Genomic DNA, 20,335 nt, shown 5'->3' on the forward strand with positions numbered 1-20,335 from the left:
CAGGTGGACCAGGGCGAGTGATTTGGCTTAAGTCAAGCAGCAGGGCTCCATCGCTGTCCGCCAGGCTCTGTGTGGCCTGCCGCTTTCCCAATCAGACAGGAGAGGCTGACCCCGGCCGTCTCGGGGATTCCTGGTGTCTCGGATGGAGCGCCTTTCAGGCATCGTTCGAGCCCATCTCCAACACGTGCAAGGTTGATGTGCCTCGGCCCCGGAATACAGTGCTTTTCTGTGTTTGCACGAGGAACGAGAAGGAGGCAGAGCACTAGGAGCTGGATGTAGGGAGCGGGCTGTGTCCGTATCGCACCATTCCTTCAGGAAAATGGGAGAGGAGGGGAGGGGAGGTTTGGTGCTAGGTCTTAGTGACTCAGCTCAGTGGCCGATGAGATGGAACAGACTGTTCGAGGGAAACCTGTCGAATGGGATAGCGGAGGGCCTGCTTTTCACTCGGTAAAAGCTATGGCTTTCAATGGGTCTTTTGGTGACAGTAAGCCTTTAAGGCGAGTTGCATGTGGGGCCACGGCAGGTGACAGCTAGGACCCAGTCATCCAGCCTGCCGTGGCCACCAGTGGCCCCCTTTCACCAAATTCATCCCTGGGCAAAGAGGCAGTGGCCAGGGCTCAGGATTGCAGCTGGCCTCCAGTTTGGGGTTTCTGAGGAGAGGGTGGCATGCTCTTCAAGGAACAGCCCTTCAAAACACCATGTCCTGGGAGGGACCCCTCCCAAGAAGAGGACGCTTTCCCACGTGGCTCTCCCAGGGGTGCGCTGGTGCTGTGGGTGTGGAGGAAATCGAGAGCAAGGCCACAGGCGCCTGAACCGGAGCCCAAGGGGAAGCGGAAGGCCACCGGGCAGGGCGAGGGGGGCGCAGTTCCAGACGAAGGTTGGAGGGGGCAGGCGGCACCCAGGTCCTGTGGTCAGGCAGGTGGGTTCCGATTCACCCTCTTTGTGGTTTCCCCGTCCCACCCCAGCTAGGAGGATGGGCTTCTGAGAAGCTTTTGTGGCTGTCAGAGGCTGTGAAACTTCCCTCCTAGGCTCATGGCTCTTGCTGTCGCCACCTCTGGCTTGCTGGAATGTTCTAGAACTGTCTAGAACGTTCTGGAAGATTCTAAAATGTTTTTCTAGAACAGAGTGGGGGGAGGGGCAGTGAGATCACCTAGGTGACCAAGACCCAGAGGCTGGGCTGGGTGAGGTTGGAGCCGAGATTGCTTCTTGTCCCTAGGGGTCTCTTCTACCTGGCAAGCCAGGATTGGGTTCCCCTCCCTTCCCCTCCACCCCCACCCCGTGGCAAGAGCCCTTTGGGCCAGTTTCACCGCGCAAGGAGAGCAACACAGGCTCCCTGGAGCAGGGGCACGGGCCACGGACAGGATACGCTGGGTATTAGAAGTTTATTTCTGATGAACAGTAGGGGAAGGAAGTCAGTGGCCAAATTCTCAGAAGCCGATTAATTATCTTGGTCGGCGACTTCCTGCTTATTAAGATGACCATCACGAGGCCATCTTGAGGTACCTCTCGGGAGTAGGGGGCTTTGGAAGACAGCTTGGCCCAAGCGCCTGGGGGTTCGACACCAAAAGGAGAAAGTTCGGGCTGGTGCCACCCCCTGAGAACCTGAGGCAACATCTCAGCCCCCCTTCTTTCCCTTGACAACCTTTTGGTGCCCAGTGGACTTGGAGGGGCAGGCGGGAGAGGAGTGGGAGGAGTGGGATGGGAAGAGCAGCCCCTGGGCCTCTGGCACTGGGAGCTCCCGAGCCCTTCTGACTCTGGCTTCCTTTCTGTTTCCCAGCAACCAACCAGTGGTTCATCCCAGCCGTGCGAGGGGACATCCCGCCAGGCTGCGCAGCCTATGGCTTCGTGTGCGACGGGACTCGCTTATTGGTGTTTGGCGGAATGGTGGAGTATGGGAAATACAGCAACGACCTCTATGAGCTTCAGGTAGCGGCCTGGCTTCCAGTCCCCTGGGACCTGCCTCCTCCTTCACGCCTCAGGGGTGCGGTGGGGGTACAGACGTCCGCAGCCAGGGTCAAAGCTGAGAGCCGGAATCTGCAGCCCTGGGCCTGGCCTGCCCCCTGCTCCCTTGGCTGGGCAGCCCCTCTGTGGGTCCTTAGGACAGCAGCCTGGGGGGTTGCTATCAGAGCGAGGAGGGTGATAGGACAGTTTGGTGTTAGGCTAAGACCACTCGGAACTCTGCCAACCTCAGGGGAGAAGGAAGGGCCTGGGTGGGCTGTGGACCTTGTCACTCCCCTAAGGCGCTTCCTTAACTTTCTCCCGGACCATCTCTTCCCGACCCAACAATGGCAGCTTCCTCAGCTGCCCAGGACCCAGTCGACGGTTCTTAATTTTGCAGGCAAGTCGTTGGGAGTGGAAGAGGCTCAAAGCAAAGACGCCCAAAAATGGGCCCCCGCCGTGTCCTCGACTCGGGCATAGCTTCTCCCTCGTGGGCAACAAATGCTACCTGTTTGGGGGTCTGGCCAATGACAGTGAGGACCCCAAGAACAACATTCCGCGGTGAGGCTTTTTCCGTTCTCTCGCAAACCCCCACAAGCTCGCTGACTTCCCCTCAGCCCTGGTCTGGTCCCTCCCCACTCTGGGTTGCCACCTCCTCTATGAAAGGACAGAGTCGAAGTAGATGCGGCCTGAGGAACGTTCCAGCTCTGAGACTTATAACCTGAGTAAGCCTTGTGGGTGCAGGGACAGGCAGGAGGTGGAAAGCCACTTGGCCTCGTGATGGTCCCTGCTCCTCCAACCCGTTTACGTGGAGTCGCTTTTCTTCTCAGCCTTTACTGCCTGCAGGTTTCAGGATGGGTGTTTTCCGAAGCCCTTGGCTTCTGGGCCTTTCCACCCAGAGGTGGTCCTGAGGCGCTGCCCCTTCTTGCTCTAGGGAGGCCCTTGTGTAACGCAGGCAGCCCGAGTGGCCTGTCACATACACCCCATATCCCCATATCCCTATTCCTCTTGGACTCACTGTCAGGAGCTTCTGCCTGTCCCTTTCTCAGGGGCAAGGGGTGGAAGAACTTTGCGTTTGCACAGCCTCTGGGGAGCCTGGTAGTTACTGGTAGATAGGCTGGGAAGCATTTGGCGTACGGGGTTGGACGTGCCACGACAGCCTTCTTTAACCAGGTACCTGAATGACTTATACATCCTGGAATTGCGACCCGGCTCTGGAGTGGTGGCCTGGGACATCCCCATCACTTATGGGGTCCTACCCCCACCCCGGGAGTCCCACACTGCTGTGGTCTACACTGAGAGAGACAACAAGAAATCCAAGCTGGTGATCTACGGAGGGATGAGTGGCTGCAGGCTGGGGGACCTCTGGACCCTTGATATTGGTGAGAGGCCGTCATTGTAGGGGGAGACGGGGCTTGTCGGGCAATGGAATGAGCTGCTTAGCTCTTTCCTGTTGCAATGGAGGGAGAGAGTCCCCGGGTTTCAGGGCTGTCATCTTACCCTGAGCTGCTGAGCTGTTTGGTCGGCTAGCTTACAGAGGGGAGAATCAAATACCTTTCTAGAATGGCATTCCCTAGATTTGGGAAGCAGCAGCCCCTGTTGACTCTCCTTTCATTGGGCTGGGTCCACAGTCATTCTCCCTGGCCTGGCTGTCACAGTGAATCTAGCTGTCGACGGATCATCTGACTTCTAGGGGCTAACTGGGCTGGTAACCCAGTAGTGTTCTGTCAGGAAGGGACAAAAGTAGAACGAGTCTTCAACCTGGGGCAGACTAAGGGGAGGAGATTGCTGACGACTGGTCTGTGCAGCTGTCCAGGTTAGACTTGGCACGGAAAAGGGACGGTTTAGAGTGAGAAACTTCCGGGAGTGTTTCCTGAAACGCCGTCCACAGCTGCTTGAAGTGGAACGGGGCTGGATAGTTCATGGATATTAGAAAATGAAGCCAGCCCCAGGATGGTTTCCAAGCCCGTAAACCCCCCGAGGCAGGGGTGTTGGCCATCTGTCCCCTGCTATCTGCCCCCTGGACCAGTAGGGGCTCAGCAGATGTGGGATGGTCTGAAACGCATGGGAAACGCCATCGCCAATGACGATAACTAACAAAGGGCCTGCCAAGGGCCATAGGGAGGGTTGGGATCAGGTTCTCATGTAGGGGCAGAACATGCCTTCCAGAAGTTTCCCACGATCGGGGGTCCGTCCTCTGGGTCAGATGGTGTGTGTCGGGCCCAGCATGGGTGACTTCCCTTCTCTCCCGCCCATCTGCATAGACACCCTGACGTGGAACAAGCCAAGCCTCAGTGGAGTGGCCCCTCTTCCTCGGAGTCTCCACTCGGCCACAACCATAGGAAACAAGTGAGTGGCTCTCCCCGCCCTTGTCTCTCTCGGCCTCTGCCACCCTGCCCCCAAAGGATTCTTGGTCTGTTTGGCCCCCACAGTCCCTGGGGCCTGGGTGGTCTGGGGGCTCAGCAGGCCGATTTTCTTCCATCTCTGTTATGATTGAGGGAGATGGGAGAGGTTAGCCTCGGGGTGGAGGGCAATCTGCACAGGCTCAGGGCTTGTCCTTCCCAGGTCTGTGAGGCCCCATCCCGCTCAGAGGGCCAGAGACTGTTCTAGATCCTCTACATAAGCAGCTGGGTTTCTATGCCAACTTGAGGGTCCTGGAGGGAATATAAGAACAATGGGAGTGAAGATGAGCTTTTGGGGAGCTAAGCCCTGGCTTCCTGTGGCAGGCGAAGGCAGCTGGGCAGGAGCGGGCTTTGTCAGCCCAGGGTTGGGGATCGGTCTGGGAAACCAAATGTTCCTAAGAAGGCTCCATGTGTCCTTGGGTGAGCTGAAGGGCCGAGTGTGTTCAGAACTTTCTGGGTAGAAAAGGCAGCCTCCAGCTTAGCACCTCTTCCATAACCTTCATCTTCCTCCCAGGATGTATGTGTTTGGGGGCTGGGTGCCTCTCGTCATGGATGACGTCACAGTGGCCACACATGAGAAGGAGTGGAAGTGCACCAACACCCTGGCTTGCCTCAACCTGGGTAAGGCATCCTCCAGCTAGGAGTGGGCTTCCAGGGGCCACTGTGAGGCCGGCCCTCCACAGCCCTGAGGGCTTTTGGAGTGGGGAGGGAGAGAAGCTTCTTTCCCCATAGAAGGGGGAAAGGGCTGGTGGCAAGTTTCCCTCTGGAATCCATGGAGAGTAGCCAGTGGGCAGAGCATTCTGAGGCCAAGCCCCCGTTTGATTTCTTTGAATAAGCACCCCATGCACATGGTATACCTTCCAAGGACACATGAGTCTGGACCACCCAGAGCCTCCCACTCACCAGCTGCCTCTGCATTCTCCTTGGGCAGAGCAGCCCCTTCTAGTAGGATCTTATCTGCATGTGCACACACACACACCCAGGACATTGCCTACATCTGCATGTATCAGCTACAGACTCTTTTTTTTTAAAAAAAAAAAAAGTGGAAAATGGCCATCGAGTTCTGTTGCTTGCCTTTTACTTTTACTTTTAGTGTGTCTCGGAGATGGTTCCATTACCCTACAGGGCGAGCAGCCTTGTTCTTTTTAAGTCACTACATGCCAATATGCCAGTGTATAATCCTTGCACCATTTCCACACGTGTGCAACTGTACTTGAAGGTTAAATGCCCAGAAGGAGAACTGCTGTCAATGAGAAACGGTCAAACTGTCCTCTCCCTAGAGGCCACCCCCCCCCGAAGATGCCCCCAGCAGCCCCCCGGGATCCCAGCGCCCCTTCCCCACCAGCACAGGCAGTTGTCAGACCATTTGCTCTTTGCCAGCCCTGATGGGTCTTTAAAGAGTGGGGTTTTTGATGAGTTGTGATTTGCATTTTTTTCCTTTTCAGTAGAGTCACATCTTTCTCCCCCTATTTAAACTCCATTTGGTATCTTTTCCCATAAATTATTTCCCTTTGTCTGCCTCTTTTGGCAGGTTTTTGTTTCACTTGACATGTTCAACCTCTGGCTGTGCATTTCAAGTATTCTTCCCAATACATCACGTGGGGTTTCTGTTCTAATTTTTTAATGCCACCTTTTTGCTGTGCAGATTTTTTTTTTTAATTTCTTTAATAACCTTTCATGATTTCCAGCATTTATTCCCCATCCCTGGCAGGAAAAAACCAAAAGGTCGACTAAGGCTTGTGGGGCCCCTCCTCTCCAGTAACTGCCCCCTCCTGCCCCTGCAGATACCATGGCCTGGGAGACCATCCTGATGGACACAATGGAGGACAATATCCCCCGGGCTCGAGCTGGCCACTGCGCCGTGGCAATCAGCACTCGCCTGTACATTTGGAGTGGGCGTGACGGCTACAGAAAGGCCTGGAACAACCAGGTCTGCTGCAAGGACCTCTGGTACCTTGAGACAGGTAAAACCAGCAGTCAGGAAGCAAGCAGCACGCAGGTGGCACTTCCCTGTACCGGAGCCATGGAGCCCTCCGCCCAACTTGCCCACTGCTCACCCGCCACCATGTTCTCTTGTAGAGAAGCCACCGGCCCCCTCCCGGGTGCAGCTGGTCCGTGCCAACACCAACTCCCTGGAGGTGAGCTGGGGGGCAGTGGCAACAGCCGACAGTTACCTCCTGCAGCTCCAGAAATATGACATTCCTGCCACTGCTGCTACTGCCACACCCCCCACACCCACCCCGGTCCCATCGGTGCCTGCCAACCCTCCCAAGAGCCCCGTGCCCGCGGTGGTGGCCCCCACTGTACAGCCGCTGGCCCAAGGCGGCATCACGCTCCTGCCCCAGGCCGCTGCCGCCACGCCCCCAACCACCACCACCATCCAGGTCTTGCGAACAGTGCCTGGCAGTTCCATTTCTGTCCCCACTGCAGCCAGGACTCAAGGTAAGCCTGGCGGCCAGGTCGGTGGTGAGGGCAGGCGGCTGACCTGGAGGGTGGGGGATGTTGCTCTACTTCAGGGGTTCCGTCTCATCATTGCTTGGGCTGAGGGGCAATGTTGGCAGGCGCAGAGAAGCCACAGACCCAAAGTCCGAGCCGGGCCACCCACAGGCAGCTGTATCCTGCACGGGGAGCTTGGCGGCAGGGCTGGGAAACCCGGGTGTTGTCACAGGATGCTGTGGCGAAGGTGACTTGCTGTCCCCACCCCCTGGTCCCCCGGGGACTCTGTGCTGACACTCAGCCCCTTCTTTTGTCAGATGTCCCTGCTGTTCTCAAAGTGACTGGTCCTCAGGCCACTGCAGGAACCCCATTGGTCACTATGCGACCGGCCAGCCAGGCTGGGAAAGCCCCTGTCACTGTGACCTCTCTGCCTGCGGGGGTGCGAATGGTGGTGCCAACCCAGAGTGCCCAGGGGACGGTGAGGAGCAGGCCACCAGACGTAGCAGGGGCTGTGGGTGGGGCGGTCTGGTGGTCTGGCATAAGCGGGAAAGCCTCAAGGAGCTCCGCATTCCACCAGCTCTGGGGCTGGCTCATTAATGGGGCCTCGGGCAAGTCACCTGTCCCCATGGCTGTCCCTTCTGTAAAGCGTCGCCAGCGAGAGCTGGCTGGCAGGACTGTGGCAAGAAGCAAACAAGCTTATACATCAGAGAACCTGATCTGCCATCTGATTCTAAAGGCGTTTTCCATGTGAACTTTCTTTTCCTGAAAGCTGGGGGGACAACCCAGCTATCTGGGCCTTGACCCAGTCCCCCAATGAAAGAATTATAACCTGGCTCTGAGGGCTTTAAAAAAGATCCAGGGTTTCCTGCAAAGGCCTGCCATGCCGCCCCATGTCCAGGCGAATGGGGCGGTGAGCAGGGCCTGGCAGCAGAGGCAAGGCTGGGAGGAACTCCAGGTGTCCGAGGCTCCGTGGGGTCTGGGGAGGTCCCTGGAACAGTGATGAGGCTGGCACTCAGCGGGACTCACATGCCCTGGGCTCCTCCCGTAGGTGATCGGCAGCAGCCCGCAGATGAGTGGGATGGCTGCACTGGCAGCGGCGGCGGCCGCCACACAGAAGATCCCGCCTTCCTTGGCCCCCACGGTGCTGAGCGTGCCAGCGGGCACCACTATTGTCAAAACTGTGGCAGTGACACCTGGCACCACCACACTCCCGGCCACGGTCAAGGTGGTGTCCAAACCAGTCATGGTGAGCATCAGTGTCCAGGGGCTGCTTCGGGGGCTTCAGGGCTCAGCTCTGACGAACCTTCCTGGGTTCTAGAGCAACCAGTGGAAGCTATTGGTGTTTGCCCCTGGCTGGGGACTAAGCTGGTGGCTGTAGGTACGTGTAAGTTTCAGGCCAGGCCTGGGTCATGCAGCTTGATTTTGGGGTTCAGTCCATCCTCTGTGCTGATAGAGAAGAGGTAAACAGAGCCCTGGTGTGGGGTGGAGCTGCGGGGCCCCTGCATGCTGATGTTCAGGGCGGAGGATGGGCTTCTCTCTCCACCTTGCCCATTGTCCACATCTGCCCTTCCAGGTAAGCAACCCGGCCACACACATGCTCAAGACTGCGGCCGCCCAGGTGGGCACGGCCATCTCCTCGGCCGCCAACACATCCACCCACCCCATCATCACGGTGCACAAGTCGGGGGCAGTGACAGTCGCCCAGCAGGCCCAGGTGGTGACCACCGTGGTGGGTGGGGTCACCAAGACCATCACCCTGGTGAAAAGCCCCATCTCCGTCCCAGGAGGCAGTGCGCTGGTGAGTGGCGGGCAGCATGGGGCAGGTGCCACTCTGCCGAGTTCAGGGCTGCCAGGCCGGTGAGGGTGGGTGGGTGGGGTGCCTGCCAGGTGTGGCTCGCTGCCCCCGGGCACTTGCCAGGAGAGTACCAGCTTGGGTCATGCCCTTGTCACTCTACTGATGGACTCCCGGCTCCATCCTTCCCTTTTTAGATCTCCAGTCTCGGCAAAGTGATGTCAGTGGTGCAGACCAAACCAGTTCAGACCTCGGCAGTCACGGGCCAGGCTTCAGCGGGCCCCGTGACTCAGATCATCCAGGTGAGCGCATGCCCGGCAGCTCTGGGACGCCAACGAGAGCAAGGCTGGGCAGAGGAAACCCCAGTGCGTGGCCCTCACCAGGCCTCGGCCCAGGAAGTCCCAGTGCTAAGTCTCATCATCTGCAGGGCTCGGAATGTTCCGTGCGCTGCTTAGGCTGCCGCATAGACTGGCCAGAGCCTGCTCCCCCTGCCAGACAGTGATGCCAACTGGTTCCACCTCCCTCTACCTGCTTTCCCCTTGCAGACGAAAGGCCCCCTGCCCGCCGGGACCATCCTGAAGCTGGTGACCTCAGCAGACGGCAAGCCCACCACTATTATCACCACCACGCAGGCCAGTGGGGCGGGGACCAAGCCCACCATCCTGGGCGTCAGCAGTGTCTCCCCCAGCACCACCAAACCTGGCACCACCACCATCATTAAGACCATCCCCATGTTGGCCATCATCACCCAGGCGGGCGCCACTGGTAGGAGCCTTAGGCCAGGTGTGCTCAGGGTGCTCACACTGGCGAGTAACTGTGTGACAAGGGCAGCACGCAGCGCCTGGGTGATGATGTGCTTTTCGGGTTTGGGTTGGTTTTTCTCTCTTCTCCACCTTCTTTTTCTTGGCCTTGTTAAAAGACTTTCCAGGAGATGGTAGGGATATGGCGTAGATGGGTAACTCTTCATTTCACCCCAGGGGTGGCAGGGGAGGTGGGGGCTGAAGGACCGCTACCTGGGCTGTGGGGAGTTTTTGGGCTGCTGCCGTGAGGCCTGCTTCCCCGGGCCGGGAACCAAGCTGCACCCTCTGTTCCTCCACCCAGGTGTCACCAGCAGTCCCGGCATCAAGTCCCCCGTCGCCATCATCACCACCAAGGTCATGACTTTGGGAACTGGGGCCCCTGCCAAGATCATCACCGCTGTCCCCAAAATTGCCACCGGCCACGGGCAGCAGGGAGTGACCCAGGTGAGGTACGGGGCCTTCCCCACCTGTGGCAGACTTCCCAGGCCCCAGCAGACCGCGTGTGTTCTCCAGAACATGGCTCTGGGTGCACTGGGTAGACGCCGTCTTCTGGTGTTCCAGGTGGTGCTGAAGGGGGCTCCCAGGCAGCCAGGTACCATCCTCCGCACCATGCCCATGGGGGGTGTTCGCTTGGTGACCCCTGTCACCGTCTCCGCCGTCAAGCCAGCCGTCACCACGCTGGTTGTGAAGAGCACCAGAGGTACATGGCTCCCCACCATGGTGACCGGGTTCCAGCTCTTGACTACCCACCACCTCAGAGTGAGGCTGGCCTTGGGGTGGAGGGTGGCGGGCTCTCGTGCCCGGAACCTTCTATACCAGTTGCGTGCACTCCAGAGGTGCCCTTTGAGGCCCCCAGGCCCCCCCGAGAGCCAGCCCCTGGGCTCTGGTAGCAGCCAGGTGGAAAGCTGCTCGGCAGCAGGCATACAGGACCTGACTGCTCCTCCGCCACCTTCTTCTCAGGTGTCACCACCCTGGGCACAGTGACCGGGACGGTGTCCACCAGCCTCGCTGGAGCAGGGGGGCACAGCACTAGCGCCTCCCTGGCCACACCCATCACCACGCTGGCTACCATTGCCACTCTCTCCAGCCAAGTGATCAACCCCACTGCCATCACTGTGTCAGCCGCACAGACCACGCTGACAGCTGCCGGCGGGCTCACCACCCCCACCGTCACCATGCAGGTGGGGCTGCCCCGCCCCCCACTGCGGCTCCTGCGGGCGGGGGGTGTCCCAGATGCAGGGCCGCACCGTTGCAACTTGTAGTTACCTTCTGACATCCCACCAGGCCGACAGCATCATAAGTTAGCGCTTCTGTTTGGGGAACACTAGATTTTTTTATTCTCTTTTGTGTAATGTTACCAAGGTCGCAACAGTTCGTCTTGGCACGCATCTAGCGTTTTTCTTCTGCTCGCGTAGTTTCTCAGGCTTGATTGCCAGAAGGCGTCAAATGTGTGTTTCTGGTCTCTGTCATTTGTGGGGGATTCCGTTCCCTGGAAGGAGGCTTGGAGCGAGCCTAGGCCCCTCTTTTCCTTTCTCTGCCTCCTCATCGCCTTCCCGATCACAGTTGTCCGTGAGGCCAAGCAATTGAGCCAGAGCCTCCTTCCCTGGGCTCTGATGGAGCCTGGGATCTTGGAGTCAGGATGCACGTGGCTGCCGTATCTGCCCATGGCTGTCGCTTGAGGGACTGAGGAGTTGGTCACAGCAGGCACGGGCAGGACTTCAGGATGATGGAGGGACGGATGGACGGTCGTGTTGCTAATCTTTGTCTACCCGGCATCTCCCCCAGCCTGTCTCCCAGCCTACCCAGGTGACCCTGATCACAGCGCCCAGTGGGGTGGAGGCCCAGCCCGTGCACGACCTCCCTGTGTCCATTCTGGCCTCACCCAAGACGGAGCAGCCCACAGCCACGGTCACCATTGCTGACTCAGGCCAGGGTGACAGGCAGCCTGGCACCATGACGTTGGTCTGCTCCAACCCTCCCTGTGAGACCCACGAGACGGGCACCACCAACATGGCCACCACCACCATCGTGGCCAATCTGGGTGGGCACCCACAGCCCACCCAAGTCCAGTTCGTCTGTGACAGGCAGGAGGCGGCTGCCTCCCTGGTGAGCACCACGGTGGGACAGCAGAACGGCAACGTGGTTCGTGTCTGCTCCAACCCACCCTGCGAGACCCACGAGACGGGCACCACCAACACGACCACCACCGCCATGTCCAACATGGCCGGCCAGACTGTCTGCTCCAACCTGCCCTGCGAGACCCACGAGACGGGCACCACCAGCACCGCCACCACCGCCATGTCCCACATGGGCACGGGCCCACCAGCACCTGCCAGCCAGCAGCATGAGAGCCACCACCACTGTGCTGCAGCCAGCACCCCCACCGCGGTTCAGGTCAGGCCCCAGTGCCAAACCCACCAGACCAGCTCCACCAGCACCACCATGACTGTGATGGCTGGAGGGCTGCCATGCTTGGCCACCCCCTTCATCAAGCCAGACCAGGCCTTGGAAGCCAGCAGCAGCTGTGCCAGTCCCGGTGGGAAGGTGGGGCCGAGTGGCCCTGGCAGCACGGACAGCCTTGTCACAGGCCTTGGGCAGCTGGTGCCCCTTGGGCGGCCGCTGGAGACATGCCACCCCCACGCAACCACGGCCTGCTCCGCTGTGGGCACAGGGGAGCCTGGTGAGCTGCAGGCGAGCCCCAGGCCTGCATGTGAGAGCCACAAGGCCAGCTTGATGAGCACTGCTGCAAAGGTGCTGGCCCTGGAGGCGCTGCTGGGCCCCTCAGCTCCCACCACCCAGGTCTGCTCCAACCCCCACTGCGAGACCCACGAGACGGACACCACCCACACGGCCACCACCACACCCGCCAGCAGCGTGCAACGGGTCTGGTCCAACCCCCCCTGCGAGACCCATGAGACAGGCACCACCCACGCGGCCACCACCGCCACCTCGAACGTGGGCATGGGCCAGCCTGAGGGCGGCCAGCAGCCCCCTGCCAGCCGGCCCTGTGAGATGCACCAGACCACCTCTACCGGCACCACCATGACCGTCAGTGTGGGCACCCTGCTCCCCGACAACGGCGCCTCCCACAGGGACCCGGGGGCCGGCATGGATGTGGCGGCCCTGAGCAGCAGTGCCACCCAGGCCGGCCCAGCCCTGCTGGTTCCCTTCCTGACACAGCGGGTCTGTTCCAACCCGCCCTGCGAGACCCACGAGACAGGCACCACCCACACGGCCACCACCATCACCTCAAACATGAGCTCTAACCAAGGTGAGTCGGGACAGCTGGCCTGGCATTCCTGGGTTCCCTCACCCCCGAAAGGGGTGGCACTCCTCACATACCCTAGCCCGCTGACTTCTAACGGTTTGGTAGGTAACGTGTAACTTGTCTTACAGACGAAGGAAGAAGTGGCAAAAGATTTATCTAGAACCTCGCGGTTAGAATCCACAGGTCGCAGCTTCTCACTTGGTGGGGACATGCCGAGGAGGGCAAGAGTCCCCAAGGCTAAAGCGGAGTGTAGGACGCGGGCCCCGTTGGACCCCCGCTACTGCTGGGCCCAGGGGTGACCACCCCCACCCCCCGCCATCCTTTGGCTTCCCACAGAGCCTCCGCCGGCCACCAGTGATCAGGGAGAGGCCCAGAGCACCCTGGGGGACAACGGGAACCTCCCTAGCTCTAGTGCTGTGACGACGATTGTGTCCTCCACACTGACACGAGCGGTGACCACTGTGACCCAGTCCACGCCAGTGCCAGGCCCCTCCGTGCCGGTGAGCGCCCCGAGGGCCACCTCTGCCCTCCTTCCCGGCCTGCCTGTGGTGGCACGCCCGGGCTCAGCACGCCTCTCCCGGGCTGGCCGCTAGGCGTCACTCTGGCCCCAGCTTCTGCGCCAGCCTTCCTGCCTTTTCTACACCATAAAAGGGCAACCTGGGCCCACGGGGCTGCCTGAGCAGGGAGGAGGCAGAAGGCCGCCGGCCCTTGCCTTCCCATGGAGCTCTTCTCTCTCTCTAACCACCCCCATGGCTTGTCATTTCACCGTGGCTCTGTAGGAGGGAAACAGCAGGTATCCGCAGAGCAGCGTACAGAGCTCAGGGACGGAGGAGTGGTGACGGAGACAGCGTCCTCAGCGGGCTGTGTGGCCTGGGACATCTCCCAGCTAGCATTCTAGGGTCTTTTGGTCCAGACTGGGGGTCCAGGCTGAGGACTGCTTCCACTTGAGCAGTGGGCCTGCGAGGTCTCTCTCCTCTTGCCTCCCCCCCACCCTGCCACTTGGTGACACGGTGGCCACACTGCCTGCTTAACGCATGATCATGGCAGCCCCTCCAGGATGAAAACTTAGGGCCACAGGGAAAGAGGATGCTGCCTTGCTTGTGGCTCTCTCGCCTGGTTCTGGCCTCCCTCTCCTCCCCTCTGATGGGGGCTTCTCTCCCTTTCTAGAAGATCGCATCATTGAGACTACCCTAGGGGCTCTGACCACCGAAGGCCCCATCCCAGCCACGATAATGGTGACCATAGCCACCACAGAAACTTCTGACATGCTCTTCTCTGCTGTTGACATCCCGCAGCCCACAGAGGAGCTCCAGGTCTCGCCCGGGCCGCGCCAGCAGCTGCCCCCACGGCATCTCCTGCAGCCCGCCTCCACGCCCCTGCTGGGGGAGCCTGCTGACGTCCTATCAGCCTCCCAGGCCCCTGAGCTCCGGGCAGCCGTGGACCTGAGCAGCACTGGGGACCCATCCTTGGGTCAGGAACCCGCCGGCTCGGCAGTGGTGGCCACTGTGGTGGTCCGGCCGCCCCCGCCCCTGCAGGCCGAGGTCGAGCAGTTATCACTGCCCCAGGATCTGATGGCTGAGGCCCAGGCAGGCACTGCCACCCTCATGGTGACGGGGCTCACTCCCGAGGAGCTGGCAGTGACTGATGTGGCTGAGGTGGCCGGTCAGGCTGCAGCCACGGAGGAAGCCCAGGCGCTGGCCATCCAGATGGTACTCCAGGCCACCCAGCAGGCTATCATGGGTAGGTGGGGGGCACCTTCTCTGGTTGAAGCCAGACAGGAGCCCTGAGGAGGAAACGGAGAACACCAGATCTTTTAGCTTTCTCTGCTGCCCGGACTCCAGACCAAGGGCCAAAGTGACAGGGAATGGGGAGCCCATTTCCTGTGAGGATGGGCACGGTGAGAGGAAAGAAGAGGAGTGGGCAGGCTGAGGGCCCTTTGTACCAGTGGACAAGGTTCTGCACCTTGAAGAGTCTGGGCCCTTGGCCGGCACTTCCTCCCTGTTGGGTACGGTCCAAGGAAAGGTGCTGAGGTAAAACGGGGTCTTTGGAGTGGGCTTTAAGGATTCTCTGCCAGACACTACCATCCGTGTCTGTGAGGACTGGTCTCTACGTCCCGGGTGGGAGGACGGTGGCCTTGATGGGACACTGCTCTCCTGCCACCATAGGTTCCTCTTGAGTCATCTTTTCTTCACTCTGGAGCAGGCACCGGGGAGCCCATGGACACGTTTGAAGCAGCAGCCACTGTGACCCAGGCGGACCTGGGGCATCTGTCAGCAGAGGGCCAGGAGGGCCAGCCCACCACCATCCCCATCGTGCTCACCCAGCAGGAGCTGGCTGCCCTGGTGCAGCAGCAGCTGCAGGAGGCCCAGGCCCAGGCCCAGCATCACCACCTCCCCACCGAGGCCCTGGCCCCTGCCGATAGCCTCAATGACCCGACCATCGAGGGCAGCTGCCTCAACGAGCTGCCCGGCGCCATCCCCGCCACCGTGGCCTTGCTGCCCTCCACGGCCACTGAGAGTAAGCGGGAACCTCACCCCTTCCCCTGCCACTGGGGACCGGGCCTCTGAGCCAGCTCCAGTCCAGATGTCACATGGAAGGGGCAGCCCGACACCGCATCTCGTCGAGGACACCAGGAACCGTGTTTCACTCCGCCGCCTCGTTTCTCCCCAGGTTTGGCTCCATCTAACACATTCGTGGCCCCCCAGCCAGTGGTAGTCACCAGCACGGCAAAGCTGCAGGCCGCAGCCACCCTGACGGAAGTAGCCAACAGCATCGAGTCCATCGGGGTGGTAAGTCGGGTGGACTGGGGGCTGTGGCAGGGGCTGGCCCGGGGCACCCAGGGCCACAGCCTCACCTCTTCTTCCCGGTTCTGTCTTCCAGAAGCCTGACCTACTCCCACCACCCAGCAAAGCCCCCGTGAAGAAGGAGAACCAGTGGTTTGACGTGGGTGTTATCAAGGGCACCAACGTAACGGTGACATACTATTTCCTGCCACCAGATGATGCCGCCCAATCTGACGTAAGTGCCCTCTGGGGAGCCGACGCCCTCTGCTGGGTGGATCTTGGCCAGAAGGCAAGTGAGTGCAGAGGTAGCATGGCCGCTGCGCCCTGCCTGCAGGGCCAGGCCGAAGGGAGGTGAGTGGGGAGCCGTGGGGCTTGTGGAAGGCAGGCTCTGGAGCGCCCCGGTGGGATTCCTGTCACTGGGTGGACTTGAGTGGGCAGGAAACCTGGTGACAGCCTTCCCGCTGTGTGCGCTGCCTCTTGCCCGGCGCCTGAGAGTAGCAGAGTGGAAAGCTGCTTGGGAAGGAGGTGCTGCAGGCCCACCCGCCGGCTGCTGTCACTGACTGCTCCCTCCACTCCGGTAGTCACCAAGGACCCATGGATCCTCCAGGGGAAACTGCTTTTCTGGGCTCAGAGCTACCTTCTGGACAGTAGGTTTCACGTCATTTGTCTTCCTCTCTTTTTCCCTTGCTGCTTCCGGATTCTTCCCAGGGTGACTCGGGCACCGTCCCAGACTACAACCAGCTGAAGAAGCAAGAGCTGCAGCCGGGCACAGCCTATAAGTTCCGCGTGGCTGGGATCAACGCCTGCGGCCGGGGGCCTTTCAGTGAGATTTCAGCCTTTAAGACGTGTCTGCCTGGCTTCCCAGGGGCGCCTTGTGCCATCAAAATCAGCAAAGTGAGTTTCGCCCTGGGCATCTCTGACATGGGCCGGTAGCCCTCCCCAGTTGGAGCAGAGCCAGGCAGGCAGTTCCAGAAGATGCAGGCTAGGACGACTGGGGCCTGGGGGGATGCAGGCGAAAGAGGCCACTCTGGTGGGCAGTGTGTTTGGAGCCCTGGGTTCCGGTCCTGCCTCTGTCACCAATAGGCAGGACAACTGAGTGCTAGTCCCTTCCGGTTCCCCAGCCTCTGGCTCCCTATGTGGACCACAGTAGCTAGCCTTCAGCAAGTGTCTGCTTCGTGCTGGGCACAGAGCCATCGTATGTGCTGTTTCACTTCTCCCACGCATCCTGGAAGTCCAGGTCCTGTTGTTAGCTCCGTTTTTTCAGATGAGGAAGCCAAGGTTAAGTGACAGCTCACCCAATAGGTGACAGAGCTGGCATGGGAAGGCGATGTTTTGAGCGTAGGATTCATTTTTTCCACAGCAGTATGCTGCCTTCTAGTTGTGGGGGTGGGATGGCTTGGATCATCTCTCCTAAGTGCTCTCTGAACTGTGACGTTGGAGCAGTGACTTGTGTGGAGGGTAACCCTCGTGGCTTGGCGCCTGGGTTGCCTGGCTGCTGAGCACTCTGGCCTCCCTTTGTTCTCCTGGGGACAGCCTGACCTGACCTTCTGACCTTCACTTCTAGAGCCTGGACGGGGCCCACCTCACCTGGGAGCCGCCTTCTGTGACCTCCGGCAAGATCATTGAGTACTCGGTCTACCTGGCCATCCAGAGCTTGCAGGCCAGCGGCGAGCCCAAGAGCTTGGCCCCAGCGCAGCTGGCCTTCATGCGGGTGTACTGTGGGCCCAGCCCCTCCTGCCTGGTGCAGTCATCCAGCCTCTCCAACGCCCACATCGATTACACCACCAAGCCCGCCATCATCTTCCGCATCGCTGCCCGCAACGAGAAGGGCTACGGCCCCGCCACGCAAGTCAGGTGGCTGCAAGGTGGGTGTCGTTGCCGGGGCTCCCCGGGTATCATCTGGGGAAGTTTTGGGGGCAGCCCTGGGCAATCCCCGAGGAAACACCACTCAGGACGAAATGGGATGCCAAGGGGGAGGCGGGAGGGGGTGAAGCCCACCCTGCCAGAGCATGGACTAGGCACTCCTGGGGCAGGAGGTGGGGTGGAGGAGTGCCAGGAGAAGGCTCTGTGAGGTGAAGACCCTGCAGCTGTGTACCCTAGTTCTCGCTGGTCCTCGCTCCTAGCTGAGAGAAGGAACGTGGGATCTTTTCAGTTGAGCCGTCTGCATGCTGCTTTTTCACGGCGGGGACTGCAGATAGGTTACCTCCCTGTGGACAAGGAGGGTGGCCGTCAGAACAGATTACTTCCTTCTGCCTCGCTTTACTGCTCACGGCTCCGCTTTTCATTTCAGAGACTAGTAAAGACAGTTCTGGCACCAAGCTGGCCAGCAAGCGGCCCATGTCCTCTCCCGAAATGTAAGCAAGAAGCCCCTTTCCAGAGTCTTCTGAGTCTGGGGTTGGCCAGCTCTTAGGAAGAAGGGACGCTGGAAGGAGTAGGGGGAGTGTAACTGGCCCGGCAAGGCCCTGACGGTGCTGTTCAGCAGTCTCACTGACCCTTGTCTTCTCTCTCTCCTTCCATCTCTGAAGGAAGTCTGCTCCAAAGAAATCTAAGGCAGACGGTCATTGAGAGGAAGACGGCCGCACCCGGACTCTTCTCCCGGCTCCTCCTGCCCCCTTTTCTGCTTCAGGATCCCTGCCCGCCAGGGCCTGCCCGTCCCCACCCCACCCGTTGTGCACGTTACCTCACGAGCCATCGGCCTTTGTTCATGTTCACGTTCGTTCTCGTTCTCACTCTCCATTTTTGAAGGAAAACCAATCTAAAGAAAGCACATTGCTGTCGGGAAGAAGGGGAAGAAGGCAAATTGCAAGGTGCGGTGAGCCAGCCCGAGGGGGCCCTTGCCTCCTCTCTCACCACCCCCATCCCGTGTTTCCACACTTGGGGGAGACCAATTGGAATGTCAACAAAAAGGGGGAAGAAAAAGACAAAACAACAAAACCCACCACCCACACCCAAAAGCTGCCGAGCATTCATTGTCCATCACTTTGGCTGGACTCTGGTAGCGGAGGTGGAAAGTGAGGCAGGCTGGGGGGTATGGGGGGGAGACGGTACGCTCACTCCCTCGGCCCTCTCTGCTCCCAGGCCAGGTGCCTTGTGCCAGGCATCTTGCTTGTTTGGTTTCACATTCTTTTATCTGTTGTTTTCAGCCCCTTAACGTCCCTTCTTTAGGCTTGGCCAACCCCATCTCCGGCCCAGGAATTCCACAGGAAGCTTAGGCAGTTTTCACAGAGGCCTGTGTCCTCCCACCTCTTCTCTCCCTTCCCTGCTCCTTTCCTGTGGGAAAAAAAAAGGAAAGAAAGAAAGACAAAGGCGGGGAGGAGGAAGCCTGTGGCCAGCCTGAGCAGCGGCTCTGGAAACTTCCGGAGGGGGCCGTCGACTCGTCCCGAGCCACTTTTTAGTAGGCCCATGGGCTCCTTCCCCAACCCAGGTGCCCACTCCACCCTGTCCCCACGGGCCTGCCTAGGGCCCGGGCTGGGGGCTACATCATCAACTGCTGCATTTGTTGTATTTTTGTTTTTGAGTTGAAATTGATGGAGTTAACGTTGTTATTGTAATTTTAGTCTTAGCATGTGGGATTTTGTCATGTTTTGTTTTTGTTTTGTTTTTTTTTTTTGGTTGTCATTTTGTTTTGTTAGCTGTGTACAGAATGTGTTTTGTTTTGTTTTGTTTTGCTCTCCCCTCCTTGGCCAAACTCCGCCTTGGCAGGGGATCTTTCTGGAAGAGAGGGGAGACTGTTGTTGGCCTGCCTCGTGGACGTTCCACGCAGGGCCCGGTGGGCTGGAGGCACTGCTCAGCTGTTTGCTCCCTGCCCAATTCCATCTTACTGGTTCCCTTCCCTCCGCCCACTGGCCTGGTCTCCAGGCCTCTGGGACAAAGGCACTGTCAGACCTCGGTGCCCGTGGGGAGGTCATGTCCCATCTATAGGATGTAGCTTGAGGGTTGGTAGGAGCCCGAAGTCAACTAAGCCTTTGCAGACACTCTCTTTTTAAAATAGGCTCATGGGCTCCTTCCCCGACCCAGGTGCCCACCCCACCCTGAGCCAGAATTGAGGCCGAAAAGACAGCCTCAGTGCGACTAGCTTTGGGAATCTGGCACCCTGAGCGGCTGCTTCCAGCAGCTCCCTCCCCCTCGAAGCAGAAGTTGTAATGGGAAGGAGAGAATTAAGGGGAGCCGGGAAGCTGAGGCTGTGAGGTTCTAGAGAGGCGGGGCCTCCCTTTTGTGCCCACAGCAGCAGCCGCCAGTTCCATGAGTTTGCAGCGTGTTCCCCGAGCGCAGCCCAGCCTTTCATGGGCCAGACCTGAGAGGTTGGGGTTCTACCCAGAGCCAGCAGGGAGACTGCTTTCCGCCCCACACCCCAGCTTTAGGCATTGAGCAAGGCTTTTAAAAGCAGGTTCGACAAAAAGCCAATCTTTTCCAATCTGCCACCATCTCTGCCCTGGAGAGGTTGCTGGGTGGCCAGGGGGGGCCTCCCCCAGCCTCTGCCTCTCGCAGGCCCCACCACCACCAGCCTGCGCCCCCCAGGGCCTCCAGTTCGTTGTGTTATAGTATATTTTGCTGTGGGAAATGTCACTGTTTAGTCACCTTGGAATCCACTCGCCTAGCCTGTTTTTTCATGCCCGTTCCTGCTCTCGAGCCCTTTGGTTTCTCGTTTGGGAGAACGGCACACCCGTCCATTTATTGTAGAGCAATCTCTTGTGACTCAGTATTACCATAGTGTTATGTCATTTTGTGCTATTTTGAACAAATTAAAGACTTTTTTTGAAATAATTCTCTGCCGTCTCTGTGTGTTGGGACTCAGGGAAAAGGCCCTCAGGGACCTCTTGAACCACAAGGATGTCTGACCCGAAAGACATCTGTGGGTGAGCCAGCCCAGCTTCCGAGTTGCCTTAAGTTAGCACAGGTGCCAGGCCCAGGCCCAC

General features: G+C 59.5%; 1 protein-coding gene across 1 annotated transcript in view; it reads left to right on the plus strand.

Annotated features, from left to right (window-relative positions):
• HCFC1 (host cell factor C1) overlaps positions 1 to 18,041 on the plus strand; it is a 23,918-nt gene extending 5,877 nt beyond the window's left edge. Inside the window, exons 3-26 of the mRNA XM_037821774.1 lie at positions 1,778 to 1,926; positions 2,339 to 2,499; positions 3,112 to 3,320; positions 4,203 to 4,287; positions 4,855 to 4,961; positions 6,125 to 6,304; positions 6,420 to 6,782; positions 7,094 to 7,254; positions 7,825 to 8,022; positions 8,350 to 8,574; positions 8,766 to 8,870; positions 9,114 to 9,333; positions 9,670 to 9,812; positions 9,930 to 10,068; positions 10,329 to 10,549; positions 11,154 to 12,639; positions 12,973 to 13,136; positions 13,932 to 14,376; positions 14,839 to 15,153; positions 15,307 to 15,425; positions 15,517 to 15,654; positions 16,128 to 16,313; positions 16,984 to 17,284; positions 17,710 to 18,041. Coding sequence (XP_037677702.1) covers positions 1,778 to 1,926; positions 2,339 to 2,499; positions 3,112 to 3,320; positions 4,203 to 4,287; positions 4,855 to 4,961; positions 6,125 to 6,304; positions 6,420 to 6,782; positions 7,094 to 7,254; positions 7,825 to 8,022; positions 8,350 to 8,574; positions 8,766 to 8,870; positions 9,114 to 9,333; positions 9,670 to 9,812; positions 9,930 to 10,068; positions 10,329 to 10,549; positions 11,154 to 12,639; positions 12,973 to 13,136; positions 13,932 to 14,376; positions 14,839 to 15,153; positions 15,307 to 15,425; positions 15,517 to 15,654; positions 16,128 to 16,313; positions 16,984 to 17,284; positions 17,710 to 17,777 — 5,888 coding nt within the window. The 3' untranslated portion in view covers positions 17,778 to 18,041. The remainder of the gene's footprint in view (positions 1 to 1,777; positions 1,927 to 2,338; positions 2,500 to 3,111; positions 3,321 to 4,202; positions 4,288 to 4,854; positions 4,962 to 6,124; positions 6,305 to 6,419; positions 6,783 to 7,093; positions 7,255 to 7,824; positions 8,023 to 8,349; positions 8,575 to 8,765; positions 8,871 to 9,113; positions 9,334 to 9,669; positions 9,813 to 9,929; positions 10,069 to 10,328; positions 10,550 to 11,153; positions 12,640 to 12,972; positions 13,137 to 13,931; positions 14,377 to 14,838; positions 15,154 to 15,306; positions 15,426 to 15,516; positions 15,655 to 16,127; positions 16,314 to 16,983; positions 17,285 to 17,709) is intronic.
• Positions 18,042 to 20,335: the final 2,294 nt, after the last annotated feature.

The sequence above is a fragment of the Choloepus didactylus genome, chromosome X (assembly GCF_015220235.1).
Source record: "Choloepus didactylus isolate mChoDid1 chromosome X, mChoDid1.pri, whole genome shotgun sequence".
Classification (NCBI taxonomy): Eukaryota; Metazoa; Chordata; class Mammalia; order Pilosa; family Megalonychidae; genus Choloepus; species Choloepus didactylus.